The sequence below is a fragment of the Quercus lobata genome, chromosome 5 (assembly GCF_001633185.2).
Source record: "Quercus lobata isolate SW786 chromosome 5, ValleyOak3.0 Primary Assembly, whole genome shotgun sequence".
Lineage (NCBI taxonomy): Eukaryota > Viridiplantae > Streptophyta > Magnoliopsida > Fagales > Fagaceae > Quercus > Quercus lobata.
Window position 1 is genome coordinate 38531529 of NC_044908.1, and position 16132 is coordinate 38547660.

General features: G+C 34.1%; 2 protein-coding genes across 2 annotated transcripts; both read right to left on the reverse strand.

Moving 5' to 3' along the window:
* Positions 1 to 922: 922 nt before the first annotated feature.
* On the reverse strand, positions 923 to 1405 carry LOC115990431. Its single transcript, XM_031114263.1, has one exon. The coding sequence runs from the start codon at positions 1403 to 1405 to the stop codon at positions 923 to 925; it is 483 nt and encodes a 160-aa protein (XP_030970123.1).
* Positions 1406 to 8156: 6751 nt separating this feature from the next.
* LOC115992690 (PAP-specific phosphatase HAL2-like) lies at positions 8157 to 13967 on the reverse strand. The gene is made up of 3 exons (XM_031116914.1): positions 12447 to 13967; positions 8998 to 9685; positions 8157 to 8710 (listed from the first exon to the last, which is right to left on the reverse strand). The coding sequence occupies exons 1-3, from the start codon at positions 12835 to 12837 to the stop codon at positions 8407 to 8409; spliced, it is 1383 nt and encodes a 460-aa protein (XP_030972774.1). The 5' UTR covers positions 12838 to 13967; the 3' UTR covers positions 8157 to 8406.
* Positions 13968 to 16132: the final 2165 nt, after the last annotated feature.

The window sequence follows — 16132 nt, forward strand, 5'->3', positions numbered from 1 at the left end:
TTTTCAAAGGCTTTGGACTTCCGTCACATTAGGTACACATAACCATATCTTAAGTAATCATCCGTAAAAGTGATGAAGTACTCATAAGCTCCTTTTGCTTGGGTTGACATAGGACCACATACTTCCGTATAAACTAATTCAAGCAACTCTTGGGCTCTTCTACCTTTTGCATTAAAAGGCCGTTTGGTCATTTTACCTTCCAAACAAGATTCACAAACTGGAAATCCATCAAAGTCCAATGGCTCTAAAAGTCCATCTTTGATCAGTCTTTGAATTTTGTTTGAATTAATATGACCCAAACACAAGTGTCAAAGATATTTATCATTAGTAGAAGGCAACTTTCTCTTTAATGATTTTACATGAGAGTTATTATCTCTTTCAGAATTTTATAATTCATGCTTATTAGGAGTTAAAATATGAAAACCATCAACAATATTGCCAGAATAAATACACACTTTATCCTTCTTTATTACAACATTATCTTTCAAGATAACACAATATCCATATTTACCTAAATAAGTTGCAGAAATTAAATTCCTATGAACATTAGGTACATATAAACAGTCTTTCAATATTAAAACTCTAGAATTAAAACACATATTAAACACTCCAATAGCTACAACTGGAATTCTGCTCCCATTAGCCAAAGTAAGAAACAATTCCCCTTCATTTAGCTTTTTGGTCTCTTGGAACCCCTGCAAAGTATTACAGATATGATTAGTACAACCTCACACACCAGGAATTCGTGGGATTTTGTACTAAATATATTTCAAGAAGGAATGAACTTTTCATACCCTTATTATTGGCAACTCTAAATTTTGGACAATTCTTCTTCCAATGACCTTTCTCGCCACAATGGAAACACTTTCCTTTGGCATAGTCCTTCTTCTTTCCCTTGTTGCCAACTCCTAAGGCAATTTGTTTACCATCTTGCTTGGCGAAGTCCGTCTTCTTCTTCTTTTGAATTAGGATGAGAAGTAGAAGCTTCAGCCATATTGGCATCAACAATGGATGTACCAAAAATGCCTTCCGCCGCCACCAATTCATTCATTAATTCAGACAATGTATAAATTTTTTTGTTCATGTTATAATTAAGTCTGAATTCCTTGAATGATTTTGGTAGTGACTGGAGTATCATATCCGCTTGGGATTCTCCATCAATATCGGCACCTAAAACCTCCAGTATATTCATATGAGAGATCATCCTAAGACAATGCTCCCTTACTGAAGTACCTTCAGCCATTTTGGTATTATAAATCTGCCTCATAATTTCTCGCCTAGCAGAACGACCTTGCTCACCAAACATTTCCTTCAGACTTAGCATTATGTTCGAGACTAGTTCTACATCCTGCATTTGATGTTGTAGAACATTTGAGATAGATGCTAAGATATAGCACTTGGCCATCTCATTAGAGTTCTACCAACGATTATATCGCTATTTTTCCTCAAGAGGAGCATCTAATGATGGAAAGTTAGGACAAGCTTGACTAAGCACATACTTGTTCTCTTCAGTAGTAAAAACAATGTCAAAATTTCTTTTCCAGTCAACATAGTTGGATGCAATCAATTCGTTTTGATTAAGAATAGCAACAAGTGGACTAAATGATGGCATGATTAAATTTGAAAACAATAAACATGAATATAATAAGTAAACTGGACATTATCAATTTAGCATATAAACATATAGTATGAAACCTTAACAAAACCATAATATAAAATATGCAACAACAACCCAATCCATATTCAATATCCCTTAGCATAGAGTGAACATTAAATACTATGATTGATTGAGAACTATTCTCATTATTAGTGCTATCATGATAACTCTTATCAAACACTAATAATATGCTGTATTAACTTTAGACTCTAAGTAATAATGACATAGCTCCTTTGGGAAATTAACATTACACTTAGTCTAGTGTACACCATTATCTAGAATCATGTGTAGCCACATTTCATCTCCCTTATAGCGTTTAAACTTGTGATACCATGAAACAAAACACCCTCCTTTGGGATCGTGAGGCATATATGCCAAGACGAGGTGCTTGTTCACACTACTTTAAACGGGTAAGTTCAATCTTATAGTACTATGAAGTAAACACCCTCCTTTGGGATCACAAGGCATATACGCCAAGACGAGGTGCTTACCCACACTACTATTAATCAATAATGGAGGTCATGAGATCCAACCCTTGTATCTCTTTCCCACTAGATATTTTAAAAGAAAGGATTTTAACTAGAAAACATGTGAAATCTCATCACACATAGCCTTGCACTTTATCTATGTTTTAACACTTAGTGAAAATTCATAAAACAGTTCATTCGATCAATCAAAGGTATTTCTCGATCAATCGAAATGTTCAACAAATTCATTTCAAATCTTCTGGATGACTCGATCAACTCACAATTCCTATTCGATCGATCGAAAAGGAACATTCAATCAATCGAAGGGAATTCTCGATCGGTCGAAAAATTGAAGAAATTCATCACAAAGTCTCTAGTTGACACGATTGATTCTTGATCGCCATTCGATTGATTGAAAAAGAACATTCGATCGATCGAAGGTGATTCTCAATTGATCGAAACTCGTGAAACTGAATTTTTTCAAATTTTTCTGGTAACCTTTTTTTTGACGTTTCACTTGAACAAAACATAGTTTCTTGATTACATCAGAATGATATTGAGATCAAAACTGAATTTCATTGATGCTATAGCCTTAAAGTTTAATTTAACATACTTAATATCAAACTTAAACAACATCATAACATCAATTTCAGTTTTTATCAAACAGTAATTTCAACAACCATGCAAAAAATTAATTGTAGAATCTTCTAACATCATGAAATTACTATCTTTAGTCCCAAAACTCACAAAACATGTTATACAATTTCGAAATTGAAGACCACTCTGATACCTAGAGAAACATGGTTTGTATCGCATACAAAACATAGCGGAAAATTAACGGATCTACTTCATTCGCAATTGATAACATGTACTATGTAAATTTCAGAATTTAAGAATAAGAGAGTGTACCTTGGTACAGTGAAATTCAAAAATCAAAGATTAGAAGTACTTGGGAATACTTGTAATCTTCACTCCAATTCCACATATGCCCAAGAAGTGTGGTCTCTCAATCAGTTTATATGTATGTGTTCAAAGGAGAATAAGAGAGTAACTTACACTCACATACACACCATTTCATTCTCTTATAAAATTCTGTATGTTTCTCTCCTTAAATATAACTGATTATCTAATTGGTCTAGCCTTTTGGGCCATTCCAATTGGGCTTTTGTATGTGGCTTGGAGTGGGATCAAAAGAAAACAAATAAGACACTTGCTCCAATGGGTTTTCAGCCTTTCTGCCAACTATTGACAAGCCCAAAATTACCATTAATTATATTTAATACCACTATATAAATATAATTTCACTCTAGGACTTATTAATAAATTATATCTCAAGACTTTATTATACATACAACCCCTTCATTAAAATATTCATAGTAATACAAAGTCATGAATGTTAACTGTCACTCTGAAGATTACTACATCTTAATCCTTGAGTACCTGGTTTAATCTTTTAAGTTATTTATCATATATTTATGAAATCCAATTTCATAAATATATACTTTAGTAATTCCTTACCAAAGTGGTTAGGCCTAACACTCTGAATGACCAAACCTATTAAACTTATTTCAGGGAAATATTTTATATCTCCGTTAAGAGATTATAAATTCTATCTTGAGAATATATGTTCCTTCTACACTAAATGCAGCTGCCCAACATACTGAGGTTTTGATCGTGACTTTAGATCTCACTTCTGATACATCAAAGCAATCTACACTTCATGATCAGGTTCATTATTCTATCAGGATTGAGAGTTGATGTAAATAGAAGTCATGAGATTTATTATTCATTAGACAGTCGTTAGTAGAATAATAAATCTCACAGTGGTCTAGTTCAATATATCTTGACTTAAAACATATCAACTAGAAGTCTCCACTTCCAAGATCAAGAAAAATTATTTTAGTTGATATGTTATAGTCTTCGCAGATGAAATGCCCAATTTCATCATCGACTACAAACTAAAATTATGAATTTACAAAGAACTTGTGATTTATATCTTTTGTGACTAAATCACATAAATCACATACAATGCATCTCATGGACTATATGATAATGTCCAAATATTCATGTTACCATTATTTTAGATAATAATAAAACAACATTATTAATCACAACATAATATCATACATAGTATCATACAATAGGATTTAAAGGGAACATATCCTAATAGGAGATGCCTCAGTTGTCCTTAATTGTTGCAAAAAACAATAGGCTCAAAACTCCAATTTCTTTTATGCAATTCATTGTGATGATGTTGGCCATATTGTTAATATTTTTTCTTTTTTGGTGGATGCGCAACCAAGAATGGCTTATCAATACTTTGGGGATGTAGTGACATTTGACATGACTTATAAAACAAACAAGTATGATATGCTATTTGCTCCTTTTATGGGGTTAAACCATCATTGTCAATCAATTTTATTTGGTTGTGCATTGTTGCAAGATGAGACAGAATAAACTTTTGTATGGTTGTTTGAAACTTGGCTTCAAGCAATGCGGGGGAAGAAACAATATCTATTATTATGGATCAAGATTTAGCCATGGGTGCAGCTATTGCAAAGGTATTCCCAAGAACTTTGTCATCATCTTTTTCTTTGGCATATTAAGAAGAAATTTCTAAAGAAACTTTCCCATATATATTATAAGAAGTCAATATTCAAATGTGAGTTGAAGAGATGCATATGCGAGTCACCTAGCATGGAAAAATTTGAGGGGGCTTGGAAAAGCCTAATATTGACTTATAGCTTGGATAGAAATGAATGGAAATTTTTTTAGGTTGAATGGAAACATTTTTTTTTCCTTAAAACTCATTGAAAGACATCTAAACATCTTTGTCATAGAAAAACTAGCAGCTTCATGGGTAGCAAAGTTACAGCATCTCCTAATCCAAACATCTCTAATTACAAAAGTTGATACGTGAAAAAGTGGTTTTATTCAATCAATGGGAGATCAAGTGTACAACTAACATAAAAACATTTAGCAGTAACAACTAACAACTAATACAATAGTGTTTGCTGCTCCATAATCACTCTTAAACCTACAAAAATTCTTAGTCACTAATAATACATTTTGTTTTCCCATCAAAACGTTTGTCAATGAGCCTTCTAGCATTTCCCCGCAAAATGAAATGAAGTGTTTCTTTTGATACTTTCACGATTAGTTATAAGCAATAAATCTTACTTTAAGAGCCTATTCAAAAAATTAGAGCAAGTCAGTACTGCTACTTCCATATGGTGATGTTATCTTCCAAAAGGTCAAGAAAAACTAAAATTGAAAGCATCAATGCAAAGTGAGAGACATAGTGACAACAAACCACTACACCCACCAAATTTTTTAACTTCAGCAATCAAATATAGATGCAATAGAATAAAATAGTTCTAGTTAAGAAAAGTTAAAGAGGAAAAAAACGTGTGAGACAACATAGTCTGGAACGATAGGTAGAGAATGAATAAAATCACTTTAAAATAATCATTATACATTCGTACCTATGACAATAGTTGTGTTATTGAACAAAGTCTGGCGGTTGTGGCTTTTTTTTTTTTTTTTTGGTGGATGCTATCGGTGACTTGGCCATGGAAGTGGAAGAGCCATGGCCGAGAGAGAGAGAGAGAGAGAAACGTGTAGTGGAGAGAAAGACAGAGAGTTAGATGTATACACTTTTTTGGGTTTAGAGATAAGTATCAAATGTACAAGGGATAATAAATGAGATCAATTAGAATATTAGCATTAATGAGGGTCTTGTTTTATCGTTGGATTTACTTAAATTCAATGATTTAGAAGAAGGCGTAATTCTTACACTTATATCATGTGTAACTTGAACTTATCTCTATATAATAGATAAAATGTACATTATTATAAAATTAAATGTGCCATGTAACTGACACATTATAATCTTCGCACAATAATGGTTGATTAGATTTTAGGATTTACAGGGTAAAAAAAAAAAAAAAAATTACATGATCCTTACTATGTCCTTGATTATTGCTAATATGCTCTACCCATTTTAACATTTCCAACCATACTTTTGGTCGAATTGGTAATGAAGTGGATCATCCAATTGCCCCGATATTTAAGTAACGGAAAAAGAGGGAGTAAAGCAAGCTATTAGTTGCTAGATACTAGACAAGACACATGTAACTGCAACTCTCTTCTTAATCTCTTCCAAATACATATGCGGTAGTTCTCATGATCATTCTTTATGATTATCATCAAAGTAGTTACAGTTAGGGTTTGTTCTCTAAATCTAATTTATTGGCATATTATAAATAATTAAATTGTTTAATTATGTGAGACTATTTGTATATGAACTAATTTAATATTATTATCTAATCCTTGAGATACATTGGATGTGATTTATGTAATATAATTACAGAATATATAAATCATAAATTCCTTGAAAACTCAAAAAACTTAGTTCAGAGTTAGTGATGAAATTTGGTGTTTCATCAGCGAAATCTATAACATTTCAACTAAGATGGTATGTCTTGATTATGGAAGCGGAGACTTTTAGTTGATGTGTTGGTGTGTCTTTAGTGTGTAAGAGATATTGAACTGGACTACTATGAGATTAATTATTCAATTAACAACTATTACCTAAATAATAAATCTCGCAACTTCTATTTTCATAGATTCTCAATCCTTAGAGGATTGTGAATCTGATCATAAAATGTAGATTGCTCTAATATATATCATGAGTGAGATCTAATATAACAGTCAAAATCTTAATATGTTGGGTAATCGGCTAACCACATGTAGTGTTAAGGGAACACATATTCTCTAGATGGAATCTATAATCTCTTTCTATAGAGATACGAAATATCCTCTTGAAATAAATTTAATGGGAACTGGTTATTCAAAGAGTTTGGCCCAGCCACTTTACTAAAATTTATATTTAATGAAATTAGATTTCGTAAAATATATGAATAATTAAAATAGTTTTTTTTATCTTGGCACACATTTTACAAACATATCTACAATTAATGCAAGAATTTTCATATTTTAAAAATATCCACATTTTAACACAAAGTGCAAGTGAGAAAATAGAAATGAATTGATTGCTGCCGTTGAGGTTGTACATATGATTTATTAATTGTAACATTTTTGGTTAACTACTTATAATGTGGAGGTGCATGAGTAGGGACCTCACATGTCCAAATTTGAAAATTTTCTTGTAGCAATTTACTGCAATCAATTGGCTTTTTTCCCCCGGGATGAATTGGCTATCAGAATGTTCGTTTGTGTAGATGGGTGCAGGCTTATATCCATTAACCAACATTTGTCTTGGAAACATGCCATTCATGAAGAATAGGAGGTTTATCTTTGTATTAGAACCCTTGTGTGTATGTGATTGTTTCTCAAAAAATAAAAATAAAGGATAATTGTTGCGCATTGCTTAAGAGAGTGTATTGTGTGTAATATAACTTACCTTGGTATCCTCCCATAAAAGTTACTATGCCATTTAAGTAAAGTTTATGATATGCCTTAATGTTAGAACTCTTTTTCCTCTCTTTTGTATGTGTATCTTTTTCTCAAAAATAAAAATAAAAAATCACCTCTAACTTTTTTTGCCTCCTGAGAAGTATATTCCGCATTGCCACTTTACTATCCTTCATCTACAATCTACTGGGCTAGCCCATCCAATATTCGAGACACATGCAAGTGTTTATGTATATTATGTGTCAGCTACTAGTAGGCAGGAGGTACTAGTTTTTTAAGAAACACTAATACATTTGGTATCTTATAGTTTTCAATAATTAAATATGAAACAAAAAATACAAATTAGTTTATTTTAAAAATAGATTGTTTTGTTTTTGGAATAAGGGCTTTATTGCTTTTGGTAAAACGTGAAACAAAAATGCAAAAAGTTAATGGACTAGTAGGTACAAGTAACTAGTGTCATCAGATTTTTGGATGTTCTATATAGTGAACTCAAGTTGGTTCGTTTGATAGTTCTAAAAAGCATGAATCTATTTTAAAGACTCATTGGAATAAAAAATTTAAATGAAATAAAACAAAACAGCATTCCAAAACTGTGCAATAAAAATAGGATGGTTTATTTCCTTGAAAGTGTTTAAACTTACAAATGCCCAGCCCTAGTCATTATTGGCAGGCTGATTTCTAGGGTCTCCTACAAACCTATAATTACAAACCTCACCCCACACACCCCACCAAAAAAAAAAAAATTGACGATTCGCAATTTCCTGACCCTGTCTAGAGGAGGGGAGTCCCATTGATTTCTAAATAATCTTTGTGTTCTCTACATTGATGTTCAATGGCTGAACCTTATAGACTTGAGGAGTCCCAGCTAGCATCAACAGCACTGATGATCTTGTCATGTAGTTTGGGTCCAGCACATGCAATTATACCTCGATCAAGACCTTCTAGGTAAATGCCCTTTGAAAAGTCAAGTGGTCGCCCTCTGGCATCAGTTACCACTCCACCAGCCTCCTGTATGATAACAACTCCTGCTGCATGATCCCATATTTTCTCCTTGTAGCCTGCCCTCGCAAACTTCATAAAAATCTCAGCATCTCCACGGGCTATAGCAGCATATTTGACCATACTGTATACTCTTAGTGGTTGCTTCCTGCAGTCATATCATGACAAGTGAGCTCTTTCCACAGCCAAAATATTATACCCCAAGAATTCATCTTTAATGTTATTGGTATGTTAATTGTACAATTCAAGCTTCTTCTTTTTTTGGAGAAGATTCCAATTCAAGCTTGTGTAACTAAGATATAATTATTTTCTAAAAAGAATGAAAGGAAACATTAGTCAGTCACATTTAATTCAATTCATCATTTCCTCTGAGATTCGAGACAAAAATGTATTAATTTGGTAAAAGAAAATAGAATATAATAAAAACATATGTACCTAAGCCCCATGCTGTGAGCCACTCCTGCTGTGAAGGAGTGGCTTGAATTTGCCTTCTCAACTGGTTCACAAAAGGTTGCCAATGATGGATTATCAATGGAAGACACTCGAACTGGCCTTACAGAGTTTGGCCAGACTAACTTCTGATTTACATGGAGTAGTGGTTGCATCAAAGCCTTACCACTACCTCTCCTAGCGTAAATCACACAACCTTTGTCCCAAGACTCAGATGTTGGTGGGGTCAACTTAGAAATAATTCTGTGGTAGCGATGATGATAACTTAGCCATTCCTTTCTCATTGGATAATTTGGACACCCAAGAACTCCAAGCACTACTTGCCCATCCTCTATCAGTGCTAGAGCTACAGCATATTGATCCCCACGGACAAACCCCAATGTGCCATCAACAGGGTCAAGTGTCCAAAATCTTCCAGTAGGACCCCCAGTTGAGTTGCAACGGCTTATGGCTTCAAGAACCTCTGAGGTCCCAAGGGAAATATTTGGACCTTTGAGTCCAAAACGAGGTGCTTCAGCTAGACATTCATTTACAGTGTTCGATACAGTTGCTAATAGTCCAGCTGCATCAGCCTTGCAGAGTTTTTGAATATCTTCTTCAGCAACTATGGACACATTTTTACTCCCAAAGGACTCAGATAGCAACCAGCTGACTGTTGCTTGGACACTCCAATCTGTGTACATGTCGTGATTAGCATAATTAGCCAATCTGAAATAAATATCATCTTCAATACTTTATTTGAGGACTGAAATGTACTTGTTGAGGTTCAATTGGTGACTCTTTCTCCTTTATTTTTTTATTTTTTTATGGATAAGTAAAAAAATTTATTCCAAAAAGAGAGAGAGAAAATATACAACAAATGCTCAGATACAAGCATTAGTGGCCTATAATCCTAATGCACACAAATCCCTATTCCCTCACGGGGAAAACCTCTTTACCCCAAGGGCTAGAGAGAACTAAGCCTTACAAAACCCTGGACTAATACCTTACAATAAAGGTAAATATTACATAATCCAACTCTGAAAATATTATGGTGATTCTAATACTACACTGCAAGTTTTTTCACGGCAAGGCTATATGTTTAAACTGCAGTGCATTGATAAATTAAAGCCCCATTCATAAATGGTGACATAAAGATGTGCCAATAGAAGATTAGGAAACCAGTGGAGGCCCCAACCAGTAAAAAGTAATTACTTCAAGACTAGTACTTAAAGGGGAAACTTCATCTTAGCAATTTTGAAGCACTTTGCCTACTATTGATAAAACTACAACACCATTTTACTTTCAACTAGCATTAAAAGTACTAATATAATGCTAGAAAATGATGAATAATGACAAGGAAATTGAACTTATTCTTCCCCTGGAAAGGAAGGTAAAGGGATACCTTTACTAAAACAGCAAGAATATACGTAACATAAACAAAGAAAGGAAATTAGAATTCTGTATAAATTCTAGAGTTGTTGCAGTAAGAATATTTATGGTATAAGGAAACACTTCCCACAGTAAGGAGTTCTTTCCCAGGGAAAAAATGTTTGTTTAATAAGGAAACAGCATGAATGTTGATCATTCATGGAGAGCAGACCAATGGGGTAAAAATCATTGCAAGGAGACTTATATATGCTGAAGAAGATAAATAGATGAGGCCTCATTGTAACCTATTAGATTATTGACACCCACTATGAGGAGTGTCTTTTAGTGTCATCAATATAGGCAACTTTCTGAATTGCAGAAAAAAGGAATATAGAGAAATATATGAAAGGAAAAAAAAAATAAAGGAGAACCTTTATAAGGATATCTATTATTCTTTCTTGCTGATTCTAATGTACCAGTTTACTATTCTGTCAAACTTTCTACAAGTTAACTGGATGCAACTGTAAGTGATTCAGTGAACAGAATATATATCTGACTATTGATAGATTGAATCACTTTCATGAAGATTGTGCTATAATGGTACATATTACATAAATAAAGAACTAAAAATTCTAAAACAAATTCTTGATGCAAAAAGAATACAGCTTGTTTAATAAAATTTCATTGAAAATAGTCGGAAAATTGATGAAGTCCTTGGAACGTACTCACCCAAAAAAGTCATAGGTGCAAGAGGTGATTCAAAAAAAGAATTAGGTACTCTTTGCATTACTCTATTAGTACTAATTGTAAGTTCCTAACCTCATGAGCAAATTGTAAGTCAAAATTTTAGTATTACTGTATTGTTACTCATTGCAAGAGCTGATCAAAGACCATACCTCCCACCTTGAATTACGTTAGTACTATATATATATATATATATATATTTTTTTTTTTTTGCCCCCACCTTTTAATTCTAAAACGGTTCTAAACATCTGCTAAAGAAGTCACAACTGACAAGGAAATTTACGATCATCTGAAAAGTCAAAATGTGGCTTCATAGTCAACTGTGGCTCTCAGAAACTAGGATGTCTTTCATGATCTATTCATAAACCGTATCCCAGGGCCCAGGCACGATAGCATTCTAATGGCTCCAATGTTGAGAGTTAAACTTAATTTAGTTTATGAAACTACATTTTATTTATGAAAAAAGTTAGTAAAACAGGGAGTTGTTGTATGCAGCAGTAAATTTTTGAAGTTGCCTAATCTAATATGGTGTAAGTTAAGAGTACAATAAGAGTTCTCTTTCTCTTCCCTCAACAATCTGTCTTCCTTTAAGAGTGATTCTATTCCATTGTGAGTGGTGTGTTTGTGTGGGAAGGCCCACCCGCTTCCAACATCCAAATATCCAATACATAAATTTTTTTTTTTTTCTAATTGCTTGTGTTATTGCACAACACTACATGGTTAACTTACTTTCCTTGAAAAAGGTCTTTTAACACTTGTATTTAATAAAACATTTTTCTCTTATCAAAGAGTCTCTTATTTTTCTATTTTCTTCTAGCAATTAATCAACAAGCAATGGTCCACTTCCATGGGCTGCTTTTGTTCATGCATTCCAGCTTTCACCCCCATTTATTAACTTTATTTTCCCATTCTTATGAAATTCCTATTCAATTTGAAAATATCTGTGGGTGGCTCAGATATTGCACTTTTGATTAGATCAGTTTCATTATAATATGTCCCAGAATCCAGATACCGAACCATTAAAAAAATTATTACCATATTAAAACCAAATCGAAGCAAACAAGTGACTATTAGTCTGTTCTATTATATTCTCACGCTATAATGTCAGAGAACAACATGAATAAGACCTAACAAGTCTTTAGCATATATTTGATTAGCACAGTGTCATACATCCTAAACCCAACTCGCATAAATGGATAACATTTGAGTGGAATTAAAAAACCCACCAAAGATACAGCCAAAGGCAACCAAAATAATACATGAATACGAACACCAACACCAATAACAAGAACTCAATTAAGAAAAAATTATTAAGAAAAAGCAAGAAGATGAAGAATTACCTGCAACAGTGACAGGAGAATTGTCATCCTTGGATTGGACCTGACCGTTGGTTTTGGAAATCAAATTGCCTTGCACTCTCTGGCAGAGAGCACAAGCCATTTGCACAGCTCTTACAGCAACTTCCACTTCTTTGGAATATTTTTCTGATTCTGAGGGTGTACTGTCCAGCTTTGTCTGGTCCTCCATTATAGAAGAAGAACAACAACAACAACAAAACAAACAACTTTGGTTGAACTTTGATGGAGAAACAAGATTGTGTTTTGATGAGTTGTGGTGGTGTGAGAATAACAAAGTTCCTACGTGGTGGGAAATAAGGTGGTTGTTGATTATTCTTCCATTTCCTAAGACATGTGGAACTCTCGTAGCCAGACCTGAACAATATAAAGGCATCGATAATATCTCTCTCTCTCTCTCTCTCTCTCTCACAGGTAACCTATGATTTTAACTTGGATTATGTGTGTATATTGTGACGTTGGAAGAGGGTCAGAAAATTGAAAAGACCAAAAGACAGTAGTGGAGGCCAAGGGCAAATTTGAGAGAATAACAAATAAAAGAATGTTTTCATTCATGATCTCAACAAAGAGAGAGGCTATACCGGTTGTGATCAGAGCAGAAGTGTTGGATTTGAAACTTGGATTAGTAACACATCAGTTTAGGAGATCAATTTGTGAAGTGTTAATGTATGTATATTCACTTATTTATAGTGTTTTGCTAGCTACTAAGTGAAGAGAAGTTTAATCACATACGATATTATTATGTTTTAGGATAATGATTGAGAAATCAGAAGTGAAGGAATGATTTGCTGCTCAATGCCAGAGGTTAGAGCACTAGCGTGTAAACACCCCTCAGTTACTATTTTGCAACTCAATTCCTTAAAAGAATTCAACATCCGAGTTGCTATTCTTAAATTTTTTTACCAACTGGCTACAGTGGGGTTGCAGGTTCTTAAAATTAAATATTGGAGTATATTTTATTATAAACAGTAATTTTCTCTCTCCTTTTTAATTAAAAAATATTTACTGAACCCTCTTTCTCTCTCTTTTCTCTGCCTCTTGCCCAATGTTTCCAATTACTCTCCTTTCTCCCATCTCAGCAACGACGAGGATTGCTCGTTTTCGCCTGTAGATCGCTTGTGTGGGTCTTGGAGATTGCTTGTTTCCGATTGAAGATTGCTCGTTTCTGCTTGAAGATTGCTTGCGTGGGGCTTGGGTTTTAGATCGCTCGTTTGTGGCTCGGCAGAACTGAAGGGTATGGATCTTGGGTCTTGCATGGTTTTTGGGTCTTTGTTCTTATCTTAGAACTGAAGGGTAGGAATCCCAGTGGTTGTTTGTGGCTCGGCAATGGGTTTGAGTATGGATCTCAGCTGGTGATTCAGCAGTGAGTTTGGCAGTGGCAGTGGGTATGTATCTCAGTGGTTGTTTGTGGCTCAGTGGGTATGGAAATTTTGTTAAAATTTTTGGGTTTGTGGTGTGTCAATGATGAAGTGGTGGCGGCTGTTGATTTGTGGGTTGTTGTGGTTCGGTGGTGGTGGTGGTGGCTGGTGCTGTGGGGGTTTTTTTTTTTTTTTTTTTTTCAATTCTATTGTGTTTCAGTGGTGGTGGTGGTGGTGATGGTGATGGTGATGGTTGGCTTTTGGTGGTTGGGTTGAGTTTTAGTGGGAGGTGGTTGCTGGCTTTGGTGGGTCGCTAGAGGTGGTAATGAACCGGTGATTGCTAGCCGTGGGTTTGATGGATAGAGAGAAAAGTGAATTGCTGATTGTATTATATTATTATATAATTGGTTAGTTTATATTATTTCTGTGAGATGTATGGAAAAATAAAAATTGAAAAAGTTGCGAAATGAATTGATAAAATAGATAAAGTGGTATTTAACTGTTTGAGGGCCTAAGAGCATTTACAGCAATGTAGTTATATTGCTATATTATTATATTTTAGTTATACTATTGTTAAAATGATGCTTCAGCAGTAGAGCTAAATCTAAAAATTTTAGTTCAATGCTATAGTGAACATTTAAAAATAGATGTGCACTGTTCATGAGGAGAAAAAAAAAAATTATTTTAATCACTCCCGGGTTAAAATAATCCTCTCTCTCTCTCTCTCTCTCTCTCTCTCTCTCTCTCTCTCTCTCTCTCTCTCTCTCTCATCTTTGAACATCACTCTCTCTCTCTCACTTCGGTCTCTCACTCTGGCCGGCCTCTCACTCCCTCACTCCGGCCTCTCACTCTCTCACTTCGACCCGCCTCTCACTCTCTCACTCCGATCTCTCACTCTCTCAACTCCGATCACCTAAGCCGCCGATCCACCCCTTATGCCAACCCAACTCGCCGATGTGATCGGTGCTTGCTCGTCGTGGGTTTTTTTTTTTTTTTTTTTTTTTTTTTTGCTGTGGACTAGTGGTGGTGGTGGTTGTAGCCGTGGCTGAGGAAAAAGATTGGAGATTTGGGTTTTTTTTTTTCTTGTTGTGGACTGGTGGTGGTTATGGCTATGGTTGTGGCTGTGGTGAGGAAAAAGATTGGAGATTTGGTTTTTTTTTTTTTTTTTTTTTTTTTTCCCTACTGTGGACTGCTGGTGGTGGTGCTGGTGGTGTGGCTATGGAAAAAGATTGGAGAATTGGTTTTTTTTTTTTTTTTTTTTAATTCCTTCTGTGGACCGGTGGTGGTGGTGTTGGTGGCTGTGTCTGATGGTAGAGGTGTTTGTGGTTAGTTTTTTTGGTAGTAGGATATATTATTTTATTGTAGTGATTATATTATTTTATTGTGATGTTTATATTATTTTATTGTATTGAAAGTTAAAATAGATCCACTGCTGCAGCATGTTTGTAGGTAAAATAAATAAAGTAAGTTTTGGTGGTACTAAATAGCTAAAATTATAACTCCACTGTTGTGAATGCTCTAAAATAGGTATCTCTAGCAAATTAGGCAAAATTTGTACTGTTTGGAGAATGAACATTGACTTTTACCTTTTAGCTATTTACTTTTTCAAATACACTCTCCAACAGATTTTCTATCTCATTTTCTATCTCATTTAAATATTATTTCTTCATTCATTATTTATTCTTTCTTTAACAATTACATATCTTCTAACATTTTTTATTCAATACCTGATTATTATAAAAGAAAAAAAAAAAAAAAAAAAGCATTTGAATAATGAACATTAGCCCATCAGACTTGATAAGCTACTACTGTTCATAAGCCAAAAAAAATCCCGAATATAGAGAGTCCATTAGAGACTATTTTTATGGTGTCATTCTCTATTATAGAGATTTTTATGCATTTAGCTACACCATTGAAGATGCTCCAATATCTTAGACTTGGTGGCATTAGCTTAAGGTCATACTAATATAATTGTTGAACCCTTCCTTTATTATGTCAGGTCTGTCTAAACCTTGTTCTATTGGTTCTTCAACAGTTCAACCAATAAAATGCTATTATAGTCATGCTGAGATTGTACTCCACCACCTTACTTCTTAGACGTTAGAGAGAGAGAGAGAGAGAATATTTTCACATCCTCAATTTCTATCCATTTTTCCACCCTATTTTCTCTCCAATCAAACAGTAGAAAGTCTTCATCTACTCCTCAATTTTTTTTTTTTTTTTTCATGTTCTCTATTTTCACCCTAACCAAATACCACATTATAGCACAATGATGATACTATAGAGGGTATAGAAAGTCTTCATCTACTCCTT

What these genes read in the sequence shown, in the direction of transcription:
- LOC115990431 (XM_031114263.1), bottom strand. Translation starts at nt 1,405, where the DNA reads ATGGCCAAGTGCTATATCTTAGCATCTATCTCAAATGTTCTACAACAT.
- LOC115992690 (XM_031116914.1), bottom strand. Translation starts at nt 12,837, where the DNA reads ATGCCTTTATATTGTTCAGGTCTGGCTACGAGAGTTCCACATGTCTTA. An exon ending in TTCTCCTGTCACTGTTGCAG is followed by an intron (nt 9,686 to 12,446) that starts GTAATTCTTCAT and finishes ACATGTACACAG; the next exon opens with ATTGGAGTGTCCAAGCAACA. An exon ending in GCTCACAGCATGGGGCTTAG is followed by an intron (nt 8,711 to 8,997) that starts GTACATATGTTT and finishes ATATGACTGCAG; the next exon opens with GAAGCAACCACTAAGAGTAT.